General features: G+C 62.6%; 3 protein-coding genes across 3 annotated transcripts in view; 2 read left to right on the forward strand and 1 right to left on the reverse strand.

The window, feature by feature from the left end:
* Nucleotides 1-5,996, forward strand: part of TXNRD3 (thioredoxin reductase 3) — a 38,913-nt gene extending 32,917 nt beyond the window's left edge. Inside the window, exon 11 of the mRNA XM_055079418.1 lies at nucleotides 5,949-5,996. Within this exon, the coding sequence (XP_054935393.1) occupies nucleotides 5,949-5,977 (29 nt within the window). The 3' untranslated portion in view covers nucleotides 5,978-5,996. The remainder of the gene's footprint in view (nucleotides 1-5,948) is intronic.
* C18H3orf22 (chromosome 18 C3orf22 homolog) lies at nucleotides 5,957-8,916 on the forward strand. The gene is given in 6 exon segments (XM_055079420.1): nucleotides 5,957-6,078; nucleotides 6,948-7,023; nucleotides 7,026-7,081; nucleotides 8,674-8,790; nucleotides 8,792-8,870; nucleotides 8,872-8,916. Coding segments are annotated over 6 exon segments (462 nt in total). The 5' UTR covers nucleotides 5,957-5,989.
* Nucleotides 8,917-13,175: 4,259 nt separating this feature from the next.
* On the reverse strand, nucleotides 13,176-26,298 carry CHST13 (carbohydrate sulfotransferase 13). Its single transcript, XM_024117295.1, has 3 exons — nucleotides 26,192-26,298; nucleotides 15,803-15,885; nucleotides 13,176-14,083 (listed from the first exon to the last, which is right to left on the reverse strand). The coding sequence occupies exons 1-3, from the start codon at nucleotides 26,286-26,288 to the stop codon at nucleotides 13,241-13,243; spliced, it is 1,023 nt and encodes a 340-aa protein (XP_023973063.1). The 5' UTR covers nucleotides 26,289-26,298; the 3' UTR covers nucleotides 13,176-13,240.
* Between the last annotated feature and the right edge of the window lie 1,416 nt (nucleotides 26,299-27,714).

The following is a 27,714-nucleotide window of genomic DNA, read 5'->3' on the forward strand; positions in this document are numbered from 1 at the left end:
CGGGAGAGGCCCCAACAGTGAGAGGCCCGTGTACCGCAAAAAAAAAAAAAAAAAAAAAAAAAAATTCTCAACAAAATAATAGCAAAGTAAATTCAACAGCATCTTTAAAGGATTGTATACCGAGTGAGTTTTATCTCCAGGGTGCAAGCGTGTTTCATAATAAGGAAATCAGTCAACGCAATACACCACATTACTAGAGTGATGGGTAAAAACCACATGATCATCTCAATTGATGCAAAAAAAGCACTTGACAAAAACCAACATGATAAAGCCATATATGAAAAACCTACAGATGGCACCATACTCAGTATTGAGAGACGGAAAGTTTTTTTTTTCCCCGAGATCAGGAACAAGATAAAGATGCCTCCTTTGCCTACTGCTCATTCAACTAGTCCTGGAAGTTCTAGAGAGAGCAATTCGGCAAGAAAAAGAAAGAAAAGGCATCCAAATTGGAAAAGCAGTGAAGTGATGTCTCTTCGCAGGTGATATGATCTTATATGCAGAAAACCCTGGAGAACCCACAAAAACCGTTAGTGGTAAATGCATCCAGTTTGCAGGGTACGACGGAGAGTGCCTTGGGGACACGGCACAGGGAGTGTGACAGCGCGACCTCAGGGTCCAGCCCCTGCAGTCTGTGCCCGTCCCTCACAGGACCAGCTCCGTGCGGAATGACTCGGCCCCAGGACCCCAGTACTTCTCAGCCCTCATGTCGCAGCACACCCACAGCACCAAGGCTGTGACCACTTGTGCCCCTAGAGCCAGGTCGTCCCCTGGCTTTGGTGACACCACTCTCTGTGTCTTCTCTGTGTCTCTGTCTGGTTCATGGGCATGAAATGTTGACTTGGTCATTAAATATTGGAGCATCTTAACCGTCAGCCTGATGCCCTCCGAACTTCTGCTGCGCTCTGTCCCCTTCGGACGAGTATCTCCAGTTACTGCTGATACACCAGTGACACCCGAACTACCGTCCTAAGGCCAGATTCACCCGTCTGAATCTCAGACCCAGATGTTTAACTGCCTAAGTGGAGGGACCTCTCAGAGGGTCAGGCTCAGCCTGACCAAGACTGGACTCGTGGTCTGCCTCCAGGCCTTCGTTCAGTCCCATCTGGGGGCTAAGAAGGAAACCCAGCATCACCTTAAGCCCCTCATGGCCTCCATCGCCACCACGCTGTGTAACTCTTATCTCCTAAACATCTCTCAGGCCCGCCCCCTTCCCTCTGTTCCCTTAGCACCTCACTCCAAGGAGCCACGGTCTGTCTCTCGTGTCAGTTACCCCGCTGGCCCCCTGGCCCGCCCGCTCCCGGCCGCATTCTGTCTGTCCTCCACGCAGAGCCAGAGCCAAATTTTCAAAGCGCGCGTCTTGTCACCTCTCTCCTCACAATCTGTAGCAGCCTTGGGGAGCCCCGGCGGGCCTCGCGTGGACCCACTGCCCTCACCAGCAGAGGCCTGCTTTCGGCTCTGCTGCTCTATGATCAGGCTGGAAAGGAGGCAAGGGGCATCAAAAGCGAGGAAAGCTCAGCCCCCACCGGCCCCACGGGTCTGCCGCCTCCCGGACCAAAGCTCACGTCCCCTCCGTACTGTGACCTCACGCCAGTGGGGCCCCTGGAATGTTCTTACCCCCTCCTCCACAGCCCCGAGATGCAGACACGGAGGCTCCGAGAGGGTCGTGTGTGCCCAGGGTGGCACGGCGAGTCGGGCAGAGGCCGGGCTCTCGCCTGGCACGCCCACGGCCGGCCCAGCCCTTCACAGACCCAACCACTGTGTGAGCTCCGAGGGGCCGACAGTGCGCTGGGCCCCAGCCCGTGCGGACGCTCCCCTGCTGTTCCTTCTAAGCCTAGTCCGAGACGCCGTGGCCCGGAGAAGAGGCCAGGGAAGCTGAATCAGGCTTACGGGTGTGGACAGCCTGCTGGGAAGTCCGGCTCCTGCACAGCCCTGGACGCCCGTGTGGACCCGCCCACCCCCTCCCAATCTCCTGGGAGTCTCCGGACAGCACGGCCGTCTCTGCAGACCTCCTCCTCCGTCCCCCTCTCCGTCTCTTCTGTGACCGCGAGCTTGGCCCTGCGCGGACCTCTGGACCAGGCTGGTGTCCCAGCCAGCCCTCCTGCCCCCGGCCTCCGTGAGGTGCTGACTCAGCACTGCTCTCCCGGGGACGGGACACCACAGGCCCCAGGCCGGGCGTGACCGCCCGGGCCCGAAAGGCTGCCCCCACCTCAGGGCTCGAACAGCTCCGGGGAGGTCCCTGCAGGGCTCCCCGGGGACCAGTCGGCAGCTCAGACCTGCCCTGTCCTGCGTCCCTCCCTCGGCAGGCCCCTCGACTAGAACCCCCATCTCGGTGCTGCTCCGGGGACCCCAGCTGACACGCTCCCTACGTGTTCACTCGCAGATAAAGGCCTAGGACATCATGGCAGGAGGACGCCTTGCTTTTTACACCATTTGCCCCTCTCCTCTCCTCTAATCCCCACTTGGGACGCGGGCGCCCTGGCCTGGGATGCTCGCCGTTGCGAGTCCCGCGGCGACCCTGACGGCTCTGAGCCTGGTGGGGCCTCCGTGGGGCCGCAGGCCCCGGACCTGCGCCCTAACCAACCGTACTCCCCTGCGTTGGCCCAGCCCAACGGTTCCTGGGCTGCGGCTAGGGCTCCGTCAAGGTCAGCCAGAAAAGGAGCTCTTCCGCAGCCGGGGCGACTTGTTCGCTATTTCTAGGCCTCCTCTTGCACTTAGCCTGAGGGAGGGCTGGGGGCTCTGCCACCAAACGTGTAGGTGCTCACGTCCCGGGTCCTCGAGGCTGGAACGCCCGCCAGCCCTGCCCTCACGCGGCTGCCCTCACGGCCACGCCCTGGCCAGCGGGGCTTCAGGCTGGATTCCAAGCCACGTGGCTTCGTGGCTGCAGTGTCACTGATTGTGACCTCAGGGGCTTCTGATGCTGCAGTGAGCCTGTGGGCTTGGCCCCTGGGGCCCTGGGGCCAGTGCTCACCTGGTGCACGGCAGCCAGAACCATAGCCAGCGTCTCCCCCGGCTCTGGCGTCATTCAGGCGGCCCGGTGAGTAGCCGGCCCCTTGGGGGGTTCGCTCACCCACTCCTTTCTGGCTGCAGGCTCCCTGCTGGGGGGCTGGTCTTCGGGGGGTGTGCAGTGGCCCTCACATCGGCATCTTCCTAGGCAGGGTCAGTGCCAGGCCCTGCGATCCATACCCTGACTGGGTCACTGCTGGGAGCGAGGAGGCAGCCTGTGTGGCTGGGAAGGGCAGTCCCAAGCTGGCTTGGGGGGCAGCAGCGGGATGGAGGGCTGCCCTGGAGCCGGCAGGGCCCTGCTGCCCCGCAGGAAGCAGGCTCAGCGCAGTTTGCAGGGCCAGGCCCAGGGCTTAGAGGGTCTGCAGGTGGGGCCCGGTGGGCGTGGGCTCCCATCGCCCGGCCTCTCCAGGACTGCGCCACGTGGCCCGGACACAGCCCAGACCCCACCTCTTCCCCACGTGCTGGGGGAGGGGGGATGCAGGCAGAGCAGTTCACCTTTTAGAGCCTCAGTTTCCTTACCTGAAAATGGGACGATGGTAATGTGTCCTCCATCAGATGGCAACATTAAACAAGGTCCTGCACGGAGCTTAACAGGCACTTCACCTCCTGTGCGGACCCAGCCCCGTCCTGGACCACGGCCCTCTCCTAGCTCCTCGGGAGGGGGGCGCTGAAAGCTTTACCTGATAGCAAAGGGCTGGGGGCCAGGGCCACGGAAACGTCCCTGGCGTCCTCGTAACAACCCTGGTCCCACGTCAGAGGCCGCAAAGGCTCCCTAGCCTGCGCTGGTGTAGAGCTGCCCCGTCCACACGGCCCTTTGCCGGCGGCAAGTCAGGGTCAGGAGGACTCCTTGGTGGGGCCCGGCCTCCAGGACGCTGTGCTCGGGGCTCACAGGCCGGGGCTTCCCGCGTGGCCTTGTGCTGGTGCTCTGTGCCCATTGGGGCCATCCAGCCTCACGGCCAGCACGCTCTGCCACGACGCCGGGCCACCTGCCCCAGGCGGCCCTCGAAGCCCTCCGGGGGAGCAGCCTGGCCCATCTCTCCACCTCTCCCCCAGGAGAGAAAACCCAATCCTCACTGGGACAGCAGCCTCCTGGGGACCCAGACCCCAGACTTGGGAAGGGGTGCCTTGTTTCCAGGAGGCTTTTCTCCAGATTTCAGGATCCATTATCATGCAAAGTGTTGTCATGGAAACCCAGCTGCTGTGACTAGAGAAGGGTTGGGTGGGCAGCCCCAGCCTGGGATGGGGGGTGGGCTTCAGGTCTGACCGGGAAGGCGGAGCCAGCAGACAGTGGCTGCCCTGCTCCAGAGGGGTGGGGGTGGGGGGAGTGATGCTGGGGCCAGACGGCCGCCTGCGTGCCCGTGTGTGCGCGTGCGCACTCGCGCGCCTGTGTGCATGTCCACTTGTGCTCGCGCTTGTGTGTGGTCAGACGCGGTGCTGGGGGGACCTGACCAACCTTCGCCCTCTCCGCCTGGTTCCTGGCGGCTCAGCCAGTCCCACGATGGGGGACAGATGCGTGCTGCTGTGAGATGCCTTACTTGGGAGTGGCTCCCGCGGCTCGGCAGGGGTGGGAGGTGAGAAGGGGGGAACGAGGCGCTCCACATGGCGTCCCCACGGTGGGCAACTCCGCCCAGTCCTGCCGGGTCCTCCGCGGGCCGTGCTGTGGGGAGCGTGCCCCGGAGCTGTCCCGGTCAAGGGGCCAGGCAGCCCGGCTTCCCTTCCCCACCCCCTCCCTGCGTCGCCAGCGGGGCTGCTTCCAGGGCACTGGCTCCCGGGGACCTGTCTGGCCGGGCGCAGTCAGACCCGCCGCAGGTCAAGCACGTCCGTGGGTGGCTGACAGCATCCACACGATCCCCACCTGGAGCCAGGGCCTCGGCAGGTGCTTCGGGACCTCCCATGCTGGGAGCCGCCGCGCCTGCGGAGCACGGGGTGCCGGCAGGTGGCCGGCATCGGCCCATGAAGGTCACTCACGTGCGGAGGAGCTGGCTGGGGGGACCACAGTGCAGCCACATTAGCACAGCCGCTGGGGTCAAGGGGCGTGTGAAGCCCCAGTGGTCAGGTCTTAACCCCAGCCCTTCTCAGCCCTGACTTGGGTTACCTATACTCTTGGGTGCCTTAAAAGAGAACCACTCATCACTGCTGGGCAGGGAAAATGGCCCAGCGACTCGAAAACCATGTGGCAGTTCCCTTTAAAACTAAAAATGGGCCTCCATCAGCCTGGTGACTGCACTCCTAGGCGCCTACAACAGAGAAAGTCTTATCTTCATGCAGAAACTTGTACATGAACATTTGCAGCCGCTTTGTTCGTAACACCTCCAGCCTGGGAACTGCCCCGGGGTCCCGTAGGTGACAGTCTGGTCCAGCTCAGCCCTGGGCGGGAGCCCCTGCAGACCCAGCCCGGCGACGGCAGGAGGACGCCAGTCTCCAAAGGGTGCCGGCCCGCGCAATCCCACCCGCACAACCCCGTGCAGCCGCGTCCTCACACAAACGGGAGCAGATCCGTGGTGGCCGCGGCTGGGGTGCGGTGGAGGGAGGCTGTGGCTGCCAGCAGGGGAGCAGCTGGGAGCCTCCTGGGGCCGGTCAGCTGAGCGTCCCCTCGACCATGGGGCGACCCGGAGCCACACAGGGCATAGAACCGCATAGAGCTGCACGCACACTTAAACACACGCATGCGTACACCCCCACACACTCATACACGTGCAAACATACATATGTACACACTACGCCCTAACACGCTCAGACACACTCTACACACATATACACACACACACACCCTCACAGCAGAGCAAGTGTCCTGGAGCAGGGTGCTGAGGCGGGGCCCCGGCTCACCGGCAGCTCACAGCCCTCCCCTCGGCCCCGTCTCCTCGGCAGACAAGGGCGGGCGGTCAGTCAAGGGGAAGCCGTGCCGTCCAGGTCCCGACCGGCTCCTCCCACCTGTCTTCCAGCTGTGGCTGAAGGGCGAACCCCAGCTTAGCCCCCTTCTGCGATGGACGTGAAGGCCCCCAAGGGGTCCCACCAGGGTAAGAAGAGTAAGAACAGGACCGAGGAGAAGTTTGCCAGGAACTTTCCGTACAGGTACCAGACCCTGAGTCCGGACCCTGACCCCTGACCCCAGACCTTGACCCCGGGCCCTGACCCCAGGCCAAGCCCTGCCTCCCCGCAGGCACCCCAGAAACGCACTCTGGGGCACACAGCCGGAGCGGGGCGGTCCTCCGTCCCCAGGGAGCTCCCTGACCAGCTCTGCGCTCCGTGATGGCTGGGGTCCACCTTCGACCCCATCCCACCCGGAGCCAAGGGCCTCCAGAGAGGGCACCCCAGAGCCATGGCCAACCGCTTCCTTTGGGCCAGTGGCCCTGTCACCGTTCACAGCACCTGCTCCTGTGAGGGTGTGATGGGATCAGCTGCAGGGGCGGGGGTGGGGGGGGGGTGTCGGGGGAGGAGTTTGCAAAGCCCCGGGGCACTCGGGAGCCAGCAGAGACGGCAGTGTGCTGAGCAGGCAGGCAGGCGGGGCCTGGGAGGGGGTGGGAGGGACCGGCAGCTGCCCGCAGCAGGCTGGGCTGGACACCTCACCTCGACCCTTGTTCTGTCGCCAGGCCCCAGACTCTGTCCTGTGAGGCCCAGTGTGGCACATGCACATGGCAGAGTGGCCCTTACGTGAAGCAAGGGGAGGCTTATACCTGGGGCCTGGGGCTCCCGGGGCCAGGCCGCTGCTGCAGGGCCGAGACATCTCAGCTCCACTGCTTCCTAGCTGTGTGACCTTGGGCAAGTCACTTCACCTCTCTGTGCCTCAGTTTCCCCATCCATAAAGGGCAGAGCAATACCTACCTCCCAGCATGGTTATAAAGCACTCAGAGCACTGCCTGGAACATGGAAAGTTCCAGGCAAGCAGGAGCTATTCCACGTGGCTGGGCCGCAGCCCCCAAAGATGCCAAGTGCTCCTGTAGGTTTTCCTGGCTGACGGAGACCAACGCGGAGCCCCTGCAGCCCTGGGAGGTCACGAAGATGAGCAGCTTGCTGCGGGAGAGCAGCTGCCCCTGCAGAAGACGTTGGTGCCCACGAGGTCCATCCCAGTCAGAGGGTGAGTCTCAGGCCGGATGTCACCGGTGCTGCCTGCGGACCGCACCGCCCGGCCTTCCACCTGGTCCACACACGAACACACCACGTCCAGGCTGAGGAAACTGGGGCCCCGGGGAGACACTAGAGCCCGCGGTCCCTTCCGCAGCCGGCAGGGCAGCTCGGGCGGGCTTGGCCTCACCTGGGGCCTCGTCCACGGGTGGGGAATCAGGGCCGAGCGTAGAGTGGAGGAGAGCCAGCTCTGGGGGTTGGAGGGGCCGGCAGGGGACCCACACTGGGCAGCGTGCGCGCGCGCGCGCACACACACACACACACACACACACACACACACACACACACACACGGGGGGTGGGGGGACGACACGTAGCGAAACACCCAGACACCCTGATAAGGACCCCGCACACGCAAACCTAAAGACGCACAGACACACCCGCTCGCCCTGAACCGGGACTGGCACTCAGGTGTCAGACATAGAAGGACCTCCCCGCTGCCCCCCAGGACCCCAGCCCCAGGCCCACGGCCTGCGACTCCTCCAGCAAAGAGACGTGAGTGGGTGCGCAGGTCCTCAGAGCTGAGGTGGTGTCTGTTCTGACCCGGGAGGCCCCTGGCTCCACACCCCGTGTATAACCCTGGCGAGTCACAAAGATGAACAGCATCCCCTGAACGGACACCCCGAGAGGCAGCGCACGCGTGCACCCCCGCGCCCGTGCCCCTACGGAAGCGCAGATGGTGCCCGTCCCCCACCCACGCTGGCCCAGGCTGTGGTCCTGGCTCTCAGCACCCCTCCCTCACTCGGCTGCAGGCGCCTCTCAACTGACAGGCTGGGGGCTGGGGGCCCAGCTGTCCCTGGGTCTCAGCTTCTCCTGTGAAGGGGTCAGCCGAGTCACGGTCCTGTGCTGGCAGTCCGGTTGTGCGTGGCCGGGTCCTCCGTGCTGGACGGAGGGAGTGTGAGGCCTGCTCCCCTGGGCTGCCCTCCCTCACACCCTGAGCCCCTTGCAGTGGGTAGATCACCAGGTGCTAAAGGCCAGCGCTTATTTGAGGGGTAATGAGAGCCACTGAAGTCTAGCAAACAGGAGTGGGAGGGCGGTCTCACGTGGAGCTGGGGAGGGGGCGCCAGTGGAGGAGGTGGGGAGCTTGGTCCAGTGGGGGAGCCAGGAGGGTGGTCCAGTGGGGGAGCCAGGAGGGTGGTCCAATGGGGGGGGTGGGGAAAGAGGGGGGAGCTTGGTCCAGTGGGGGAGCCAGGAGGGTGGTCCAGTGGGGGAGCCAGGAGGGTGGTCCAATGGGGGAGGTGGGGAAAGAGGCCCAGTGGGGGAGGGGGGAGGGGGAGGGTGGTCTCGGGAGGTGGTTCGGGAAGGTGGTCCCGGGGCTAGGAGCGCGCACGATGTGGTGGCACGCGCTGTCGGTCCCTCCCAAGACGGGCAGGCATGGGGCAGAGCGCGGGAGGCGTCAGGCTGCTGGATGTCTAGGCGGGTGGCAGGTGGGAGGCGGCGTGTCCGCGCTGGGAGCAGAATCTTGGTTGCGGCCCCGGCTGACTTCTCTGAGGGGGGTTGGGGAGGCTGCCGAGGGTCAGCGCGGCGCTCTGTGTGGCTTCTCCAGGCTGGGGACCCCGGATTTCACGCCACTGTCCAGCCTCCGGCCGCCACCGTCACCACCGAGCAACGTCTGGGAGCTGGTGCTGCTGAGCCGCCGCTTCCCCGGGTCCGCGGCCCCCCCGCCGGTGCCGCCCGCACCCCCGGGGGCCCCTCCTGGAGCCCGACTCTGTGCCGCCTCTCTCCCGGCCACCCGACCCCCGGGGCGCTCAGGGCAGCGGCTCCGGGAGCGCCCTTCAGGCTGAGGTGACCTGTGGGGAGGCGAGCAGCCCTGAGGAGCCCCAGAAGGGTCGCCCCGCGAATGCACGCTGCAGGTTCCCACCCCCTTGGAAGGTCGTCTGCATGTCCGGCTGCGTCTTCTCATCCATTAAATGGGGTGACGGTCAGTTCTGCAGCGTGTGAATATCATTTCCAAGAGTTTACCCTAAAGATATGCTCACATGTGTAAGTAAAGATGTTTGGACAATGGTATTCATTCCAGCGCTGCAGGAAATAGCAAGTGATCGGAGGCCACCTAAACATCCGTTAACGGCGGCTTTAAGTTATGCCACAGCTGCCCGCGAAGCGCTAGACGGGCGTGAGAAAGAAGAGGCAGTCCTTTACATACTGATCTGGAACAATCTACTAAGGACGTTCAGATATTTTTTTAAAGCACAGCAGAGAGTGTCTAAAATGCTGCCATCTGTGTATATTAGGAAACGGTGTGTGGGTGTACGTGTGTGCATGTATGAGTGTGCACGTGTGTGCGGGCATGTGTACGCGGGTGCGAGCGTGGAGCAGGTAACAACTTCTGGGTAGAAAAGCTGGGGACTTGGGGACGGGCACAGCATTTTCTAAATGTTTCCTGCGTGAACCTAACACCACGTCGTGGGTGTTTTACAGCTCTAAAGGGCAGACTCGGGGAATGGAAGAGGGGCTCCCGGCCCGCTGCAGTCCAGCCCGCGGAATCCCCTCGCATTCGTAGGAGCAGCATACGTGGGAGGGTGGCCGCTGCGGATGTAAGGGTTCCCCTCTGTTCTACTAAGACAGGGGCTGGCACGTCATCTTGGAGCCTTGGGAGAGCACTCACACTGGGACCCTCACTGTGGCCCTCCCCCGGGAGGGAGAGGGCGGGGGGGACCCTGGGGAGGACCCGGGTGGCCGCCCCTGGCAATGTGGGCAAGTGTCCATCTCTTTCCAATAGATGTTTGGTTGTTTCCACTCTCTGCTGTGCTGGGCGAGGCTGCTCTGAGCCTTCCTGTCCGGTCCTGTCCCCTGGCACGTTGTCTCCAGAGGAGACTTGCCGGCCAGAGGGCCCCTGAGCGCCCACCCTCACCTGCGGGCACCACACTGTTTCCTCTGCGCGTGGCCATGAGCAGCTGACAGACAGAGGCTCCTTCAGCCCCACCTCCAGGCTGCACTGGCTGTGGCCCCAGAGCGTTTAGGAAACGGAGCTGGAGGACGCGTGGGGCAAAGCCGGTGGTGGTTCTGTCGTAGAAAAAGCTCAGTCAGTCCCCTGAATCCAGTCATAAAATGTGCTGCTCTTCCGGGGCTCCTCCTCTGCGAGTTCTCGCTAAAGAGAGAACGTTTAGGGAGGGAGTAAGGAACTATCTGTTGGTCTCGCTGTGTGCTGAGCGTTCGTACACGAGGTCCTCAGAGAAGAAAACGAGCTTTGGGAAGCACCTCACAGACCGACTCGCGACACGCTGCGTGGCTGACAGCAGGAGAGGCTGAGTGGGGTTCTCGGTGCAAAGTCACCCCACAGGCCAGAGGAGTGACCACGGTGGCCCGTGGGGCGCGTGGGGCGTGCTGCCAGAGTGCAGGTGCAGCCGCCCAGACCTCGATTGGCCTGGTGCCCCGAGTGCAAGCAGAGCCAAACACGCACAGCACCGGGCCGAGGACTCCTAAGGAGAAGGTGGTCGCGGGTGCGGGCCCGCCTTCCGGGAGCTTCTCCTACGGTCACACACGCGTGCGCAGGACCAGGTGTGTGCAAGGACGCAGGTGAGCCTAACTGCCTATCGCTGAGGGACCAGTGAAATAAAAGCAAGTCTGCAGTGGATCCTCCCCAGAGCAGGTCTGGAGACAGGGATGTGGATGCAACTAGTTCAGTTGGGAGGAGGTTCCAGCAAGCGCCACGGAAGAGCAGGGAGGGCCTCCCCGCAGGCACCTGGAGCTGAGTCCCGGGAGAACTCTGCAGTTTCCCACCTGAGGGGCAAACACTGCAGGGCGGGACCCCTTCGGACGGGCTGACGGCTTTTCCCCGGAAGCAGGCACTTCGAAGGGCGCTTCCGCTGCCTCCCCTGCGGCTGGAGAAGCTTCAAGGCCCGGTCCGGCGGGTGGGGGCGTGGGAAGCGGGGCTCTGCCGGGAGAGGGAATGTGCACCATCCCTCCGGGCCCAAAGAACCAGGGGTTTATTTTAGCAAACTCTTCCACCATGGAAATAGGCCTCCCAGGAAGCTGCTTGGATGACAAAGCCACAAAATAAAACCGAAAGCAAAACAAAAGACAGAAACCAACACCACAACTACAGAAATCTGGGAAACATTTTCCTGACAATGAAAGCCCTAAAAAGCAGAAGAACACTGAAACTTCTTTTAAACAAGTCTTTGTAAACCTATCTGCCTACATCCGTTCCATCCCGAGGAAGGTGCTGAGAGGCACCACCCAGTTCCGGAGACTGAGGAACTGGGAAAACAAGACAATGGTGAGCAAGGTAGCCGCCTGGGAGCTTCAGCTGGTGATCTCAATCCTTTTAGGAACTTACGTCTGGTTTTAGTAGAATCCCTGACGGGGGTGGCTGATTGAGATCCCCCTGGGCGCCCTCACGACTTGTCCAGCTCTGCCCACGAGACCCTGCCTCTCTCGGATCGTCCAGTGACCCAGCCGGGACCCCAGCTCCGGGAGGCTGGCTGACAGCCTGTGCTCTGGGAGGACAGGTGTTCTGGCACCAGCCAGAGAGCTCGGAGCAGGCAGATACCCCAAGGCAGGCGAGGGCAGGGCACACGGGAGGGCTGTGTGGGGGGCTGTGGCGGGTGTGACAGGGAGACACGGGGCGCGTGCACTGCTGCCCCACCTGCGGGAGTGCGTGCGCGTGTGATGAGTGCCAGACCACAGCAGGCGCTGAGGGCTGACGGCACGCAGTGTCACGGCACAGCAGGAGGGTGACTTGTAACTGTGATGCCCCTGGGGTGTGGCTTCTGGATGGAGCTAACTCAGCAAACAGGTCACGTCACAGGCTGCATGGGCGCTGAGTGAGCTTGGAACAAAGCTGTGTGTCATCAGGGCATCGATGGCGTGATGTAACACAGCGTGTGTGTAGCTTCTGAGGGGGGATCCTCATTGCCAAGCAGCCCAACACACACACACACACGCACACACACGGGATCCTCATTGCCAAGCAGCCCAACACACACACACACACACACACACTACACACACACACACACACGGGATCCTCATTGCCAAGCAGCCCAACACACACACACACACTACACACACACACACACACACACACACACACACACGCGGGATCCTCATTGCCAAGCAGCCCAACACACACTACACACACACACACACACACACACGGGATCCTCATTGCCAAGCAGCCCAACACACACTACACACACACACACACACACCCCACCCCAGGGCAGGAGGTGGCCCAAAGGGCTGAGCTGGTTTGGCTTTAAGCATCGACCCAGGCAGAGTAAAAGGATAGGTTTCCCCCAAGTGTCACTGTCGCCCCGTGAGCCGGAATGTAGCACCCTCCCCATGGTGTACCCCCTCCCTATCCCACTCCCCACATAACCTCTGGCACCTGTGGGCTGCTGTGAAGGTGACCCAGGCTCAAGATCAGACAACCTCATGCCCCCAGAACAAACGGCAAAGTGAGACACAGAAACTCTAAACTGTCAGAAAGTAAGAAAACACATTTATTTCAAAAACATGAGCTCCCCAGCTCACCAAGGTCGTATAAAGTCTGCAACTACGTTGCAACCTGGGCTCTGTGGGCTCAGGAAGACCGAGCGGGACAGAGATCAAGGGTGAGGCCGGAACAGGGCCCTTGGGGAGATCCGGGCTCAGGACGCCTAGGTGGCCGGCAGCTCACGGTCGCCGCCTGGGCGGAGCTGGAGACAAGGCTGGTCCTGCCCTGGGTCTGGCCCGGGGAGGGGGGGCGAGCTTCTCTCCTTGTCCAGGGCCGTCCTCACCAGGGCAGGTGAGGTGGGGAGGGCCCCGGGATGGGCCACAGGCTGCGCCAGCGTTCTAATCTTGCACCACGGATAGGTTCCGGGACAGAGTGGACAAAAAACAGGCGCTCGCAACCTAAAAACCTATTATCCCATCCTCAGCCACTCAGGGGTCCTGGGGAAGCACGCGCCGTCTGGGGCGCTTCGAGGAAGCAGGCGGCAGGCACCCAGGGGTCCAGCCCCCCTCCACCCCGCGGGGATGGGGGCTGCACGGGGGCTGCACCGGGGAGGCGGTTGGCCCGGGTGGGCGGGCCGAGGGTGAGAGAGCGCGGGGGCGGCGGCTCTCGGGGCGGAGTCAGGGCCCCGCAGCCTGCGCAGTTTCCGCGCCCCGTCCCCGCCCCCGCAGGGCTAGCGCAGCCGCAGGTAGGACGGAGCGGAGTAGTTGAAGAGCAGGAAGTCCATCCTGTAGAGGCCGTAGAGGCGCTGCTGGTAGAAGGGGCTGATGTCGCGGAAGAGGCGCGCGGCCCGGTCGCGCGCGGCGGCCCGGTCCCTGGACGGCGGCTCGGGGAAGCGCAGGCCGGGCGCGCCCACCAGGCTCAGCACGAAGGCCGCGTCCTCCGCCAGCGTCTCGAACTTGCCCACGACGTCGTAGCGCAGGCGGCACGGGTGGCAGAGCGCGTGGGCGCGCTCCCAGTGCTCGTTGAACGGCCCGTCGCGGCGCGTGCGCGGGTCCAGCAGGTAGGCCAGGAACTCGGCGAAGCGCACGTCGTGGCCGCGGACCAGCGCGTCGGGGCCCGGGCGCGGCCGCAGACGGCGCACGATGCCGGTGCCGAAGCGGCGCTGGAAGGTGGCGCCCCAGGGCCGCTGCAGCTTGTTGCGGTAGGCCGAGGCCAGGCGCTCGAAGGGCTCGCGCACGAACAGGAAGGCCAGGTAGGCGCGCAGGCGCCGGTTGACCTCGGCCGGACTGAAGTCAGCCAGCGAGGGCAGGCGGCCGGGCGCGTGCGCCTCGTGCGCGGGGATGGCGCGCGGGTCTCCTGGGCCGCGGCCGCTCAGCGCCAGCAGCACGCGCTTCCAGTTGGTGCAGGCCACCTTGGGCACGTAGCAGTAGAGCAGGCCGTGCGCGTCGTCCACCAGCACGTGCCGCAGGTCCTCCGGCCGCAGCAGGCGCTGCCGGCGCGTGAGGCGGCTGCAGGCCCGGCGCAGCAGGTCGCGCCGCTGCCGGTGCACCTCGGCCAGCGCGGAGCGCGGGCCCTGCGGGGACAGGACGGGGGTGGGTCAGGGCCGCGCGGGAGACAGGGGGCCTGGATGGGGGGAGATGGATGTACCCGGCCTGAGGCGCGTGCAGGATGTGACTGATCGCGTGCACGGCACTCTGGACCCCGAGAGCCGGAGAACGGACGTGCGACGTCAGAGTCAGCCTGGTAAAGAAGTCTGACGTCAGAGCGCCACGCGCCGGGGCAAACTGAGTATCTGGTCACCGTTCCCTAAAACCGGGGTGGGGTGTGAGACCAGTAGCTTACACGGTAGTAACGTCCGGGGGATGGTGATGAGCCCTGTGCCGTACCAGGGGCTGCTGGTCTCTGAGCATCTTGAGACGTAAGCAGTAAGTGTCCCGAAGGCTTACATTGGCCTCAGCTAGCTTTTCTGTTGCTTGCAGCCCCATGAATACCAAGACAGGCACTGCTTTCTCCATTTTACAGAAGAGAAAACAGCCTCAGAGGAAGTGGGTTGCCTGCAGCTGTCAAGGAGAGAAGCTGGGACTCCACCTCGGGTCCCTCAGGATTCACAAGCCGGGGCTGTGCCCACCGGTTCGGGACGGAGTCCTACAGCCACAGCCCTCATCCCTGCCAGCCTGGCTGACCCTCAGCCAGGCTCTAGTCCTTATGAGCTCTGTGACCTTCTCAGGGTCCTTGGCCTTCCTGTGCCATAGGTAACTGGGGTTAATGACGCCCCCTCATACGGGATTGCCGTGAGGCCTGCCTGGGCCCCCAGAGCTCGAGTGCCCGGTGCACGGTCAGCACTTGTCGGGCAGACCGTTTCTCTGCTGTCGTTTGTGCAGCTGCAGGATGCCTGGACACGTAGCGGCCGCTGGGCCCTCAGGCTGCGAGCGGGCCGAGCCAGCCCCACCTGCCCCTCAGAAGCCTGCTGAGAGGCTGGCCTGCCCTCCGCTCGCCGTGTGGCCCTGGGCAGGCCCGTCACCCTCGCTGAACCAAGGCCTCCCACCGGCACCCCAGGGGCGTGGGTGCCGTGGGCTCAGCCCTCAGGGCTTCGGGGGGCAGCCGCCTGCCCCAGCCCAGTGCGGTCCTTCTCCCCGCTCCCTATTGCCCTTGCCCCGCTGTGGCCCCCGGCCACCGCCAGGTACTCGCTGCCCCCATCGGCATCTTCACTGTCCCTCTGCAGCCCCGTGTCCCTTTCTCAGAGAGGGTCTCCATCTACACTGCGCCCTCCCGCCAGAGCTCAGGGCAGCCTGGACACGAGTCGGTGCAGGCTGGTGCGGGAAGCCATCAGATGCCATCCTCCCCCCGCGGGACCCGGGGGGGACCCAGGTGACCCGCAGGCGCTCGGTAGTGCTGAGTGTGCCTGCTGGGGGGTGTGTGAGCCGGACGTGTGGGCACAGTGTGTGGTCCCTGCAGGTCCCCCCGTTGGTGAGGGGGCGCCCGCCTGTCTCCCTCTGTCACAGCAGGACTGAGATCGGGGGTCCCTTGGCTGCCGCCTGTTGCCGTGGGTGGCACACAGCCCGCTGGTCGTTCTCTCCGCCACGTGGAGCAGTGCTGCAGAGAGCGTGGCCTCAGTCCACAGCTGGAGACCCCAGGTCTCAGCCTGGCCCACGATTTGCCCTGCCGCAGCCCAGCATTCCCTCCCGGACAGAGGCTGGCTGTGGCTGCAGCCCCACGGCAGCAGGTCCACGTGGGAGCTCGGCGTTTCCCGTGGCTGGAGGCGGAGGGAGGGACGGGGCGTCTGTCCACCTACCTGGTCCAGGTCGTAGAGCATCTGCAGGGGACTCCTCCTCTTGCCACCAGGCCAGCTGGAGCCCATGGCCCTGTTTTCAAACGCTGGGGGCATAAGGAGAGGGGCGTTCACCGCTGCACCAGACAGACCGGCCGTGTTCCTGGGGGCTTGGCCAACTCACCTCGGCACGTTGGATCCACCTCTGGGACTCAGTTTCCTGCCTGTGTCCCGCCTGCCTCTGGGGGCACTGACAGGGCCCGTCGTCCACCAGGGCAGGGTGCTTGGTGTCACTCCTGCCCCCACGTCCTGCCCTCCGCAGTTGGAGGGGACCGGGCAGGAGGGAACAAGAGGGAAGGTGGAAACCACCGCCCTCCGGGAATGCCCTGACCACCCAACCTCTCCCACCTACCTCTGCCGGCCACGTGCATGGAGCCCTGAGGGTTAGGGCTCAGCAGGCTGGCTGGGTCCAGCCTCCCCTGGCCCCGGGCACGGGCAGACAGAAAGGGCTAGGCAGCAGCGGACATGGCACAGCCAAGCTGCCGGCTCTCTGGTGGTGAGCAGGTGACCAGCTCAGGTGACCCGCTGCGGACACCTACAGTGGCCTGTACGTCCCCCGCTGGTGTGTGTGTGTGTGTGTGTGTGTCGCCTCATGGGAAACGCAGGTTTTGCTCTCACCCAGACTGGTAGCCTCCGAGGGCAGGGATGCTGTCTCATCGCTGCCTTCCTCAATCTTCCTGAAACTACCAAAGGCTCATGTTTTTCTTAAATATTATTATAATTACTAATAAACTAATAAATTATAATGCAGTCTTTAAAATATCACCCAAATTGGCAAGTCTTTGGCTAGACTGACCAAGAAAAAAAGAATGAAGACGCAAATTACTAAAAATGGGAATGAAAGAGGAGACATTAGTAGTGGACCTTACAGAAATGAGAAAGGGTTGAAAAATACAATGTGAGCGACTGTACAACAGCAAATTTAACCTATATGAAACTGACAAATTTCTAGAAAGATACAAATTTCTGAAATTGACTCAAGAAGAAATAGAAAATCTCAACAGACATATAACAAGTAAAGAGACTGAATTAGTAATGTTTAAAAATTTCCACAAAGAAAAGCCCAGGATCAGATTGCTTCGCTGGTGAATTTTACCAACTATTTAAAGAAAAAGTAACACCAATCTCTACCAAACCCTTCAACAAACAAACAAGCAAACAAAACAGAAGAGAACTTCTCAATTCATTATATGAACCCAGTATTACCCTGATACCAAAACCAAAGACGTCACAAAAAAAGAAAACTATATACCAGTATCTCTTATGAATATAGATGCAAAATCTGCAAGGAAGTACTAGCGAACTAGATTCATCAACATTTAAAAAGGGTTATACACCATGACCGATTGAGATTTACTCCAGAAATGCAAGGTTGGTTCAACATAAAAATATCAATCAAGGTAATACACCGTGTTCATAGAATAAAGAAAAAAACCCACCTGATCATCAAGAGATGCGGAAAAAACACGGCACAAAATTCAGTACCGTTTCATGATGAAAACACTAAACAAACTAGGAATCGAAGGGAGCTTCATCAAACTGATAAAGGCGATCTGGGAAAAAACCCACAGCTAACAGATTTAATGGCCATAAAAAGGAGTGAAGCACTGACACCTGCTACCTTGTGGATGCACCTTGTAACCTGACGCTGAGGGAAAAAAGCGTCACAGAAGGCCCTACCCACATTGTTTGACTGCACTGCGTCTATATAAAACGTCCAGGACAGGCAAATCCATAGAGGCAGGAAGTAGATGAGTGGTTTCCAGGGGCTCTGGGTGGGATGGGGGGAGGGGGGGGCAGGCAGGCAGGCACTGGGAACATGGCGGGCAGGGCTAGTGACTAACGTTCTGGGTTTGTACAGCTGTGAGAGTGCACAGCTTTTGAATATGCTAAAAACCACCGTACACCTTAAAAAAGTGAATTTTATAGAATGAGAGTATTATCTCAATAAAAATAAATAATATTGACCATAAAAAATAATATATACAACAACGTGTAAATCTGGCTTACGAATTTAAATATATTCAATGGCTACTGAGAAATTATTGAATTCATAAGAATATGGAATATTCATATGAGGAATATCTTTAAGAATTCAGGGTCATATGAGAAAATAATATATTCATAAAAAGAACGAACGTTTCCATGATCCTTGGCTTTCAGCCAAATGAAGAGTCTTAAAATGCTTCCAGGATTCAAGACTTCTCCTTAAGACAAGTCTTTGGCAAACAAGCAAACCTGGAAAATCTGATGAACTGATCTGTTGGCCAGCTGACCACAAGCAGTGGTTCTCCAGCTCCAGCGTGCATGGGGCCTCTTGAAACACAGGCGGCCTGGCCCCCCACGCAGAGGTTCTGGCCCTTGTAGGTGTGGAGCGGGGCCCGGGAGCCTGTGTTTCTGACAGCGCAGGTGTGTTGCCGGCCCGGCAGCGCACGTTGAGAACCGCGGGGCTGGAGCAGTGTCTGGTGGAGGTGGTTGAATGGACCAGTAAATGGCAGGCGGACAGGCCGTGCCCCGGCCTCCAGAGCCCTCTGTGTGTACCTGAAGCCCGCTGTCCGGGCCACCTGCCAGGCCTCTGGCAGCCTCAGGGCCCCTCCCCACTCCAGTGTCCCCAGAACAAGGACCAAGCTCTCCTGTGACCAGGGCCCGTGGAGGGGTGAGGCTCTCAGGGCCTGCCCGGGGCTTGGGGGTCATCAGTGTTCCCAAGACTTGAACCTCCGTTTCCCGGCTGCCGGCTGGCAGGGAGGCCCCAGGAGCTGCGGGCACCACGCTAGCCCAGCACCACGCACAGCCCTGGGAGGCGGGCGCCCGCCTCACCACTTTGCCGATGGGAAACTGGAGCCTCTGAGAGGGGAGGAGCTTCCCTCAGGGTCACGGCTGGGGATGGAGAAAAGGCTGGTGCCCCCCGGGGTGGGGGCGTGCAGAGGAGCAGACCTAGGCCACCTCCACCCCAGAGCCCCACGACTCGGAAGCACGCAGCCTTCCGGAAACACCAAGCGTTGTGTGGGGCCCCTCGTTTCCTGGCCAGACCACAGCCTGCAGGAAAGTAGGTCCCATCCCAGACCCCGGGAGCCAGTGGGTGGAAGGCGAGAGGCCCAGAATAGCCGAGGCCAGTGATTACAGGGCTGGGCCGCCCCCCTGCCAGGCCTCTGGAAGCCTCAGGGCCCCTCCCCACTCCCCAGAACAAGGACCAAGCTCTCCTGTGACCAGGGCCCGTGGAGGGGTGAGGCTCTCAGGGCCTGCCCGGGGCTTGGGGGTCATCAGTGTTCCCAAGACTTGAACCTCCGTTTCCCGGCTGCCGGCTGGCAGGGAGGCCCCAGGAGCTGCGGGCACCACGCTAGCCCAGCACCACGCACAGCCCTGGGAGGCGGGCGCCCGCCTCACCACTTTGCCGATGGGAAACTGGAGCCTCTGAGAGGGGAGGAGCTTCCCTCAGGGTCACGGCTGGGGATGGAGAAAAGGCTGGTGCCCCCCGGGGCGGGGGCGTGCAGAGGAGCAGACCTAGGCCACCTCCACCCCAGAGCCCCACGACTCGGAAGCACGCAGCCTTCCGGAAACACCAAGCGTTGTGTGGGGCCCCTCGTTTCCTGGCCAGACCACAGCCTGCAGGAAAGTAGGTCCCATCCCAGACCCCGGGAGCCAGTGGGTGGAAGGCGAGAGGCCCAGAATAGCCGAGGCCAGTGATTACAGGGCTGGGCCGCCCCCGCCCAGCTCCACCCGTGCCACTGCATAGAGCAGAAGAGCCGCGGTCCCGGCGGGGTGGGCAGGCTGGCCATGGAGGAGGGTCGGAGGGGAGTGCGCTGGCGATCCCTGGCTCCAGCCCCGGCTCCATGAAGCTGGAGGCCTGGGCTCCGAGGGAAGGGGCCGTCCCCAGAGGGCCACACGGAGGCATCCTGCTACCCCCACTCCTGTCGCCAAGCCCCTCCTGCCTGTGTCCTCTGCCCTCAGCCCCTCCACCAGCCTCCAGGTCCCAGGCCTCCCTGCCAAGGGCGCTGTGGAGCAGACAGGCCAGAGGGTTAGGTGGGCAGGCCCAGCCTCGTGGCCAGGGAGGGGCCTGGGCCAGCCCAGAGCAGCCACAGGCAAAACCGCAGGCGGGTTCTCTTTTGGAAAAGGAAACAAAAATAGGTTATAGAGAGAGAGGGAGAGAGAAGGGGGAGAGGGTGGGGGAAGGAGGGGGAGAGGGACTGAGAGGCGACAGAGACAAGGGCAGCGACACAGGAGGACAGGCACAGAGGCTGGGAGAAGGTGAAACAGCAGGATGTCGGAAATGGCTCAAAGCAAACTAGCTGGGTGTGAAGGGGCGGGAAGCAGAGGGGGTGAGCTGCCCGCAATCCGGGGGCGCCCAGGGCCCACGCCCACGGGGTACAGGCCGGGGAGCCGTGCAGCCCCAGCCTCCCAAGCAGGCCTGGGTCCCGGCCCAGTGGGCCGGCGTGAGGCCCAGCCTGACAGCGCAGTGCCCGCTGCACGTGGGCTGGAGTGTCCTGGGCGGCACAGGAGCCTGCAGGGAGGCCGGGGAGCCGGGCAGGAGGTGCTGGGTGGGCGAGAGCCTGGCACCGTGCCCTTGCTTTGCTCACTGACATGCGTACTCTTGGGGGTGGGCACTATTGTTATCCCCACTTGACAGATGGGGAAACTGAGGCTCAAAGACGCAAAGAAAACTGCTGAGGCCTCACAGCAAGTAAGGGCCTTAAGCGGGCCTGACCCCAGGCCTCGGCGTGAGTCCTTTACTGCCGTGCCCTCGGGGCCCACCCTGCCCTGCACGCTACCCCGCCCATCCTCACAGCACCGCAGGCCAGGGCGTGGCACGCCACCCAGGGAAGCCGAAAACAGAGAAACCGACAAACGGTCCTTGGCCCGCTCACCCTAAGGACAGTCCCGGCGCAGCCGTACCCGGGCCACTTGAGGCTGCACCCGTGGGGGAAGCTGTGCTTGGTGACCCCCTGCCCAGGGAGCAGAGGTTGCGACGCGGCCTCTGGTTAATAAGTTCTAGCTGGGCCAGTGTCGCAAGAACAGATGGGCAGGACCATTCGGTCCCCTGTGACCTGCAGGCCCGGGGCAGGGATATTTCCTCCAGAGATCAAGCCCTTCACAAGAAAAAAGCAATCCTGCTACCTTTTTTTTTTTTTTTTTTTTTAAGTAGCCATCTCTCCACTTGTATTTAAGATTCAGACTACACTGAGCTCTACAACGCCCGGAACGGAACCCTGCTTGGTCAGATCACTCCTAGTACAGCTGCGTCCCCTCTGCCTGGGACAATCACAGGTTTTACTCCCACCACCGTGTGATGGTAAAGCCCACGTGGCTTCTCGCTGGCTGATGGCAAGTCCCAGTTCCTTCCAGGGCCTCTCCAGGCCCAGCCCCACCCTTCCCTGCTCACTCACTCAGCTCCAGCCACACTGCACTCCTGCTGGTCAGTGGACACATTAGGTGCGTCCCCACCTCGGGAGAAACCTCTACACTTCAGGGTCAATACTTCTCATTCAGATCTCAGCTCAAATGTCCCACCAGAAAGAGGGCCTCTCCCGTTAATTTATTCACAGCACTCATTACCGCTGAGATCATCTGATTTGTGTGGGCTGATGTCTGGCTGCCCCTCTGGAAGGTCAGCTCTGCAAGGAGGGCACTGTCTTGTTTTCTTATAATCCCTGTACCTCGGCTAGTGTCTGCGAGTATTTATTTAAAGACCGAGGGCCCTTCCTGGCCATGGGGCAATCACCCCAATTCCTAGCCTGCCAGTCAAGGCCACTCACCAACCTACAGTACCTTCCTGGCCTCCACTTCACTGCTCCCTCTCATGAACCCTTGAGGGAGCAGCACATCCCTTAGCACACCAGGCCATTTCACTCCTCCGTGCTTCTCTGTGCCACTCCCTCTGCATGCAATTCTCTTTCGTTGTGGCCCACCTGGTAAACTCCTATGCAGCCTGCAAAGCCCAACCCAAATACCCCTGCCCTGTACAGTAGAAAGCATAAGGGTTGGGATTTGGATGTGGATTTAAATCCTGGCACCCATACTTCCTAGTTGGGTGGCCTTGAGCAAGTCACTTCGTTTCTACTGATCTTAGCGTCTTCCTCTGCAAAATGAGACGACCAGTCCCTACTCTGGAGCCTTCTGTTTTGCCAGCTGACTTTTACTCTCTGGAGGCCTGGAAGGTGCCTTAGAGCTCCGAACCCTTCGGCAATTCAGGAGAGTGGGCAGCAGTGTGGTGAGCATCTACTGATTGGGCTCCCAGCAGCCACACCCCCTCCTTTTGGTCGCCCACCTGATTGCCCTCCAGACACAAACCTACTTGTTCCCTGCATGTGGTTCTGCTAGGCTCCCCACTCCCGTAGCTGCTGGGTTGGGCATGTGACCAAGTCTGGCCAATCAGAGCATTCCTTCCCTTTCTGCCACAGCAATTGGCTCAGAGGTGGGCACCATGTGATCCAATCTAGGCCAATGAGATGCCTCCTTGGGACCCTGGCTGAAACCACGGGTGAAGGCGCTGCCTGCTGGTGGGGGATCCGGGAGTGAGGCCACCACAGAGAAAAGCCAGACCTAGAGATGCAGACGTGGTTCGAGGCCCTGATGGCAGAGCATCTGGCCCAGTGAGTCTGAGACACGGCCCTCTGGGGGCGCCCCGTCTCTGACCCGTCACCTGCTGTGATTCCAGGGCCAGGACAGAAAGGAGTCGGGGGTCCAGTCGGGCACTGGGGTGCCACGGGGCAGGCGTTGAGAGACCTTGCGGGCTGGGGCCTGAGGGGCTCCGGGGGAGGCAGCGGATACAGGGCAACCGGGGGCAAGCTTGGACGTCTGCACTGAGGGGCTGCTGCTGAGGCCTCAGGGGCCCTGTCCTCACTGACCGCCCCCCACCCCCAGCCCTGGCACCTTGGCTCACCAGGAGTCACTGGGCATTTCTGCATTTATTCTGCATGGGACCAAATCCTGGTGTCTCATTAGAAACGGTGGCTGCCTACAGGGCCCTACACTGCACGACTGCAGGGGCTCCAAGACCGTCGTGGACCGTTGTCCCCTCGGCCTGGGTCCCCAGGTGCTGCTGTGCCCGAGAAGGCAGCGGATGGACAGCGGGGACAGAGCCCGCATCCCCACCCGAGCCTCCTGGGTCCTTCCCCCTGGAGCCCCTCCAGGAAGGCTGTTGGGGGAGAAGGTCCCTGTTACTCCACATCACGTTCGGACCTCGGACAGGAAGCAGGGCCCTAAGGGATGGGCTGTGCCCCAGAGGACGAGGAGGGCAGCAGTCCAGCCCAGAAGGGAGGGGCGGGCCCCCTGGGAACAACCCCCCCCACCACCCAGGGTCCCCTGGAAGTGGGCAGAGGCCCAGCCTGGCTCTGAGAGAAACACCCCTGATTGCCAACCTCAGGAAAGATGCTCAACCCTGTGAACCTGGAAGGGGATGGAGGTCAGGACAGGGTGGGGTAGGGTGGGCTCCAGCACCTCCCAGCAAGGCCCCTGTGGACCAGCAGGGGTGGGGAGCTAAAGCAGCAGCATCAGGGCTCTCCCTGGGTGTGCCTCTGGGGACAGAGGGTACAGACTGCAGGTCTGGGTTTTTGATGTTAAAACAGAAACTCCGGGAGGGCAGGTTATCAGCAAGTTCTGTCCTCAGCCCAGACTGACGCTGGTACAAGCAGGCACCCAGCAAATACGTGGTCAAGGGCATCACACAGAAGCAGTCACCCCCCCCCCCCAGGTAAGCCACAGGGGAAGCCAAGGGGGGGCGGGCAGGGGGGACAGTGGGCCTGTCAGTGGGGCCGTGGCGAGGGTAGGGCGCTGAGGGCAGCAGTGCCCCAGGCAGCTGTCCCCCCTCCTCTGGCATCTTCCTCATCCCCAGGACCCTGGCCACTAGGTCAGCATTGGCCTGACGGGCACCGGTTAGGCTGCTCCAGACCTCCCCACTAGAAAAGGGGGTAAGCCACAGGGGAAGCCAAGGGGGGGCGGGCAGGGGGGACAGTGGGCCTGTCAGTGGGGCCGTGGCGAGGGTAGGGCGCTGAGGGCAGCAGTGCCCCAGGCAGCTGTCCCCCCTCCTCTGGCATCTTCCTCATCCCCAGGACCCTGGCCACTAGGTCAGCATTGGCCTGACGGGCACCGGTTAGGCTGCTCCAGACCTCCCCACTAGAAAAGGGGCAGCGGAGCCCACTTCAGGGGTCTCCGGCCCACCTTGTGGCAACTTCTGCCGCTTTGGAGACTCACCTGCCTGGAGGAAGGGGCTGCAGTCCCTCCGGGCCCTGGAGCCCTGTCCCCCTGCCACAAGCCACATGCTCCACCCGCTTCCACCTCGGGCCACGCTGCCGGGACACACTCGGAGAGGCCGCAGGCCCTGTTGAAGCCATTTCCAGAGGCCCTGGACAGAGAGCCTGCCTCTTCTGCCCCGCTGTCTCTGCCCCCTCTGCTGAGCCTGCAGGCCCGGCCCACCATTAGCCCGGCCTCACTGGCTCCTGGGTCAGAGGCTTCAGCTCAGGGCTTGGGGGCAGAAGAGCCAGCGGGGTAGGTTGGCTTGATTAACCCTTGCTTGTCCAGGTCGCCCTCAAAGCTCTGCTGGCTGGCAGCAGGCCATGGGGAAAGGTCTGAGGGTCCAGAAGGAACAGAGCGGGGCTCTGGGAAGCAGAGGAAAGGCCCCTCCCCACCTGGGGGCGCTGGAAGCAGGTTTGCAGAAGGGTCTGCCAGGCCAGACTCAGTGAGGCCACCGTGCTGGGGGAGAGGGTCATGGCCAAGGCTATTCATGAGGCAGGTTCGGCTCAGGTGGGGAACGGCCTGAGCAGAGGCTAGGAAGGGGGCGCGGGAGGCACCCTCCTAATCTGCAGGAGAGGGAGGGAGTCAGAAGGAACAAAGTGCAGGTTCTGTCTTCCCCCACACCCGAGCCTGAGCCCTGGGGGCCAGGAACCACTGTGCCCTGCCCGGCCCTGGGTCCCGGTAAACATTTGTCCAAGAAAGAGTGGGTGGCCGGTGTCATGACCGCAGACACTAGGACTACAGCCCACGCAGTGCCGGGGGACGCTCGGCTCCGCTGGGACATGGGAACCCGCTCCCCAGGAGGCAGGAGCACCACCCCCGTGGCCACCCAGCTCTCAGAACTGGTCGGGGGACGGAAAGACTGACTGCGGCTCCCTCCCGTGGACCTGGGGAGGCGGCCAGGTCTGGGCAGCTGTGTCCAGACGTGGAGGGGACGGTGTGCAGAGCAGGGTGACTGGGCAGAGCCCTGGTGAGCACCGAGGAGGCCTCCCAAGCCCGGCTCATCTGGACCCCAGCCCAGGGGCCGTCACAGAGGCCGGAGGTGAGCAGGAGAGGGAAGCCCCTCACCCCAGGATGCGGGGGGCACCACGCCACCCGTGTGACATCTGGCTTGATGAAGAGGCTGGGAGCCAGGCACTTTGCTCCTGTTTGACTTCACTTCCCCAGAGACCCTGTAAGGAAGAGCAGCCCATTTTATAGATGGGAGTACTGAGGCCCTGGGCAGGGGGGAAGGGATAGGTCACCCAGACCCAGCCAGGTGGGTACATGCTGACCCAAAAGTCTCCTCAGCCTCATCTCTTGAGCCACCCTGACCCCACACTCCCACGGTCCCCTCCCACCTGGGGACACGGTTACTTCCTCCCTGGACCCCCTCTGCAAGGCTCCAAAGGTGTGATTCCAAGGATTCTTGCAGAGCCCACAGGGGGTGGGGGAGGAGATACCCCCGACACACACTCTCACGCTCACTCACACTCACACCAGGAAAAGGCAAACAGAGCAGAGGTCAGAACACTCCTCTGACTGGGCACCTCCAGCCCCAGGCCACCCACGGGCCCCTCGGCCTCCCCCGTGAGTGAAGACTCAGCACGTGCCCGGCTCGGAGCTGGAAATCCGCACGGCGGTCACGACTGGCTGCCTGTTTCCCCCACTGGACCATGAGGTGGGTGCTCAGGACCCTAGTCCTTCCCGGTGCGAACTGCAGGCGGAGCAGGCGCGCCAGGGCGCAGCGCGGTGCGCGGAGGGGCCACCTCCTGACCCAGAGCGTCAAGCCGGCCACCCTGCGCGCCCGCGGACCCGGAGGGGTTTCCGGGCTCTAAGCGGGGTGAGCGCGAGGCAAAGGAGGCAAACTTCCCGGGTGGGCCTCATGCCCTCCGCCGCCCACCACTCACCTGGTCTCTGGGCACAGGCTGGGAGGCCCGGACTGTCACCTCTCGCCTTTCCGGGCCTTGGGAGACCAACTCCGAGGGGACAAGACCCTTGCGGGGAGCCGGGACAAGGGCGGGGCGTTTAGAGCCTTTCTGAGCCCACCCGCGCCAGCCCCCCAGCCCGGGAGGAAACCGTAGGTGCCCCCGCCCGGTCGGGGGTCCGGCCGCTGGTGGGAAGGCCCTGGGGCCGGCGAGCACTCACCCGGGCGCAGGGCGCGGGGCGCGGCGCCCAGGAGCAGGAGCGCGGCGCCCAGACACGCGGCCACCAGCGCGCGCCGCCGCCACCAGCGCCTCCCCATGCTTGCCCGGCGCGCGCTGCTGTCCGCGGGGTCCGGCCCGGCCCGCGAGCGAAGCCGGCCTCCCGCCCCGCCCCTGGACCCGCCCACGGACGAGTGCTCGGACCAGGACCTGAAACCCGCCCCAGGGCAGCTCGCCGCAGGCCCTCCCGCTGGGCCGCCGGCGGACGAGTCCTCGGACCCGGGCCCGCACCGGGAAGCGGACCGAAACCCTACCCCCAACCTACCCCAGGGCCGCCCAGGGACTGGTCCCCGCTCCTGGATCCGGACCTGGGACCGCTTCTGGACCCTCGCGGCGGCGCGCACCGCTGCCCTCGGCGCGGGGTCGGGGCGAGGGCTCTGCTCGCCAGCGGGGGGGTGGGGGGGCGAGACGGCGGCTGCTGGGGACAAGGCAGGTGGGCGAGGCGGATCGGCGGGCCAGTCTGCCCGGCCCGCACCCAGTCCAGCGGGGCAGCCGAGCAGTGGTCCGGGGCGCGAAGGGTGGAGACTGGGTGGAGGGAGCCCTGTCGCCGGCGCGGCTCCGTCCTCTTCCGCTTGTCCGGGGGCGCCATCCTCTACCGGAGGCCGAGAAGCCTTGTCGCATTGGCGGATGAGTGGGTCGGGGGAGCACGGTGTCCCCTTGCCTTTTTGCTGCGTTACGCACCAGGGGTCCAGGGGCTGGCTTGGGGCCCTAGCCGCCTATACATGACTCGCCCGGAGCCCCCCTTCCCGGAATCAGGCCCAAGGGTGTCTCTTTCTCCTCCCAAGCCCACCCTGTAGCCTTGTTTTACACGGGGGTCTCCAGGTCCTGCCTGGATCCCCGCGCCTGCAGGCCGCAGCCCCGGGAGAGGGGGCCGGGGCGGGGGGCTGAGGTGGGGGTCCCACTTCACGCCTCCGGGCATCAGGACTGTTGTGCCTCACCTGGTCCCCCACAGCTGCTCCAGACCCCAGGGGAGCATTTAGAACTCGCTGAGGACTCCTGAGTGCAGGGGGATGACGGTGAATCCCTGGGGGCTGGGAGACCCGGCCTGAACCCAGGGTCTTGATGCCTGGAAATCGGGCTAGCCGGGCACCCACGGGGGCAGCTGGTGCCGTGTGTGCTGGTGTGTGTGCTTGAGCCGACACTGAGCAGTGTGAGTGTGTGGGAAAGGCTGCGTTTCTGAACTGCTTTTGAAGAATCTGGTGATTCTAACCCTGGTGGCGCCACTTACGTGCTGTGTGAGATCAAGAAAGTGGCCTAACCTCTCTGTGCCCCAGTTCCCTTTGCAGTGGGATAGTACTAGGACACACCTCATCATGTTTTGGGAACTAAATGAGACGCAGGAGATGTTTGGCACGGCGTCTGGCACTCAGCGAGTGCCATCTAAGTACTTGACGTTGGTGATTATTTTATTTTTACAGTTACTGTCTGTTTCTGGCAGGTGACTCTGGTTTCTGTTAAGGTGCTGGT

The sequence above is a fragment of the Physeter macrocephalus genome, chromosome 18 (assembly GCF_002837175.3).
Source record: "Physeter macrocephalus isolate SW-GA chromosome 18, ASM283717v5, whole genome shotgun sequence".
NCBI classification, from domain to species: domain Eukaryota; kingdom Metazoa; phylum Chordata; class Mammalia; order Artiodactyla; family Physeteridae; genus Physeter; species Physeter macrocephalus.

Coding starts and splice junctions, on each gene's coding strand:
- CHST13 (XM_024117295.1), bottom strand. CDS start 26,288: ATGGGGAGGCGCTGGTGGCGGCGGCGCGCGCTGGTGGCCGCGTGTCTG. Junction 15,886..26,191: donor GCCCCGCGCCCTGCGCCCGG/GTGAGTGCTCGC, acceptor TTATGCCCCCAG/CGTTTGAAAACAGGGCCATG. Junction 14,084..15,802: donor TGCTCTACGACCTGGACCAG/GTAGGTGGACAG, acceptor CTGTCCCCGCAG/GGCCCGCGCTCCGCGCTGGC.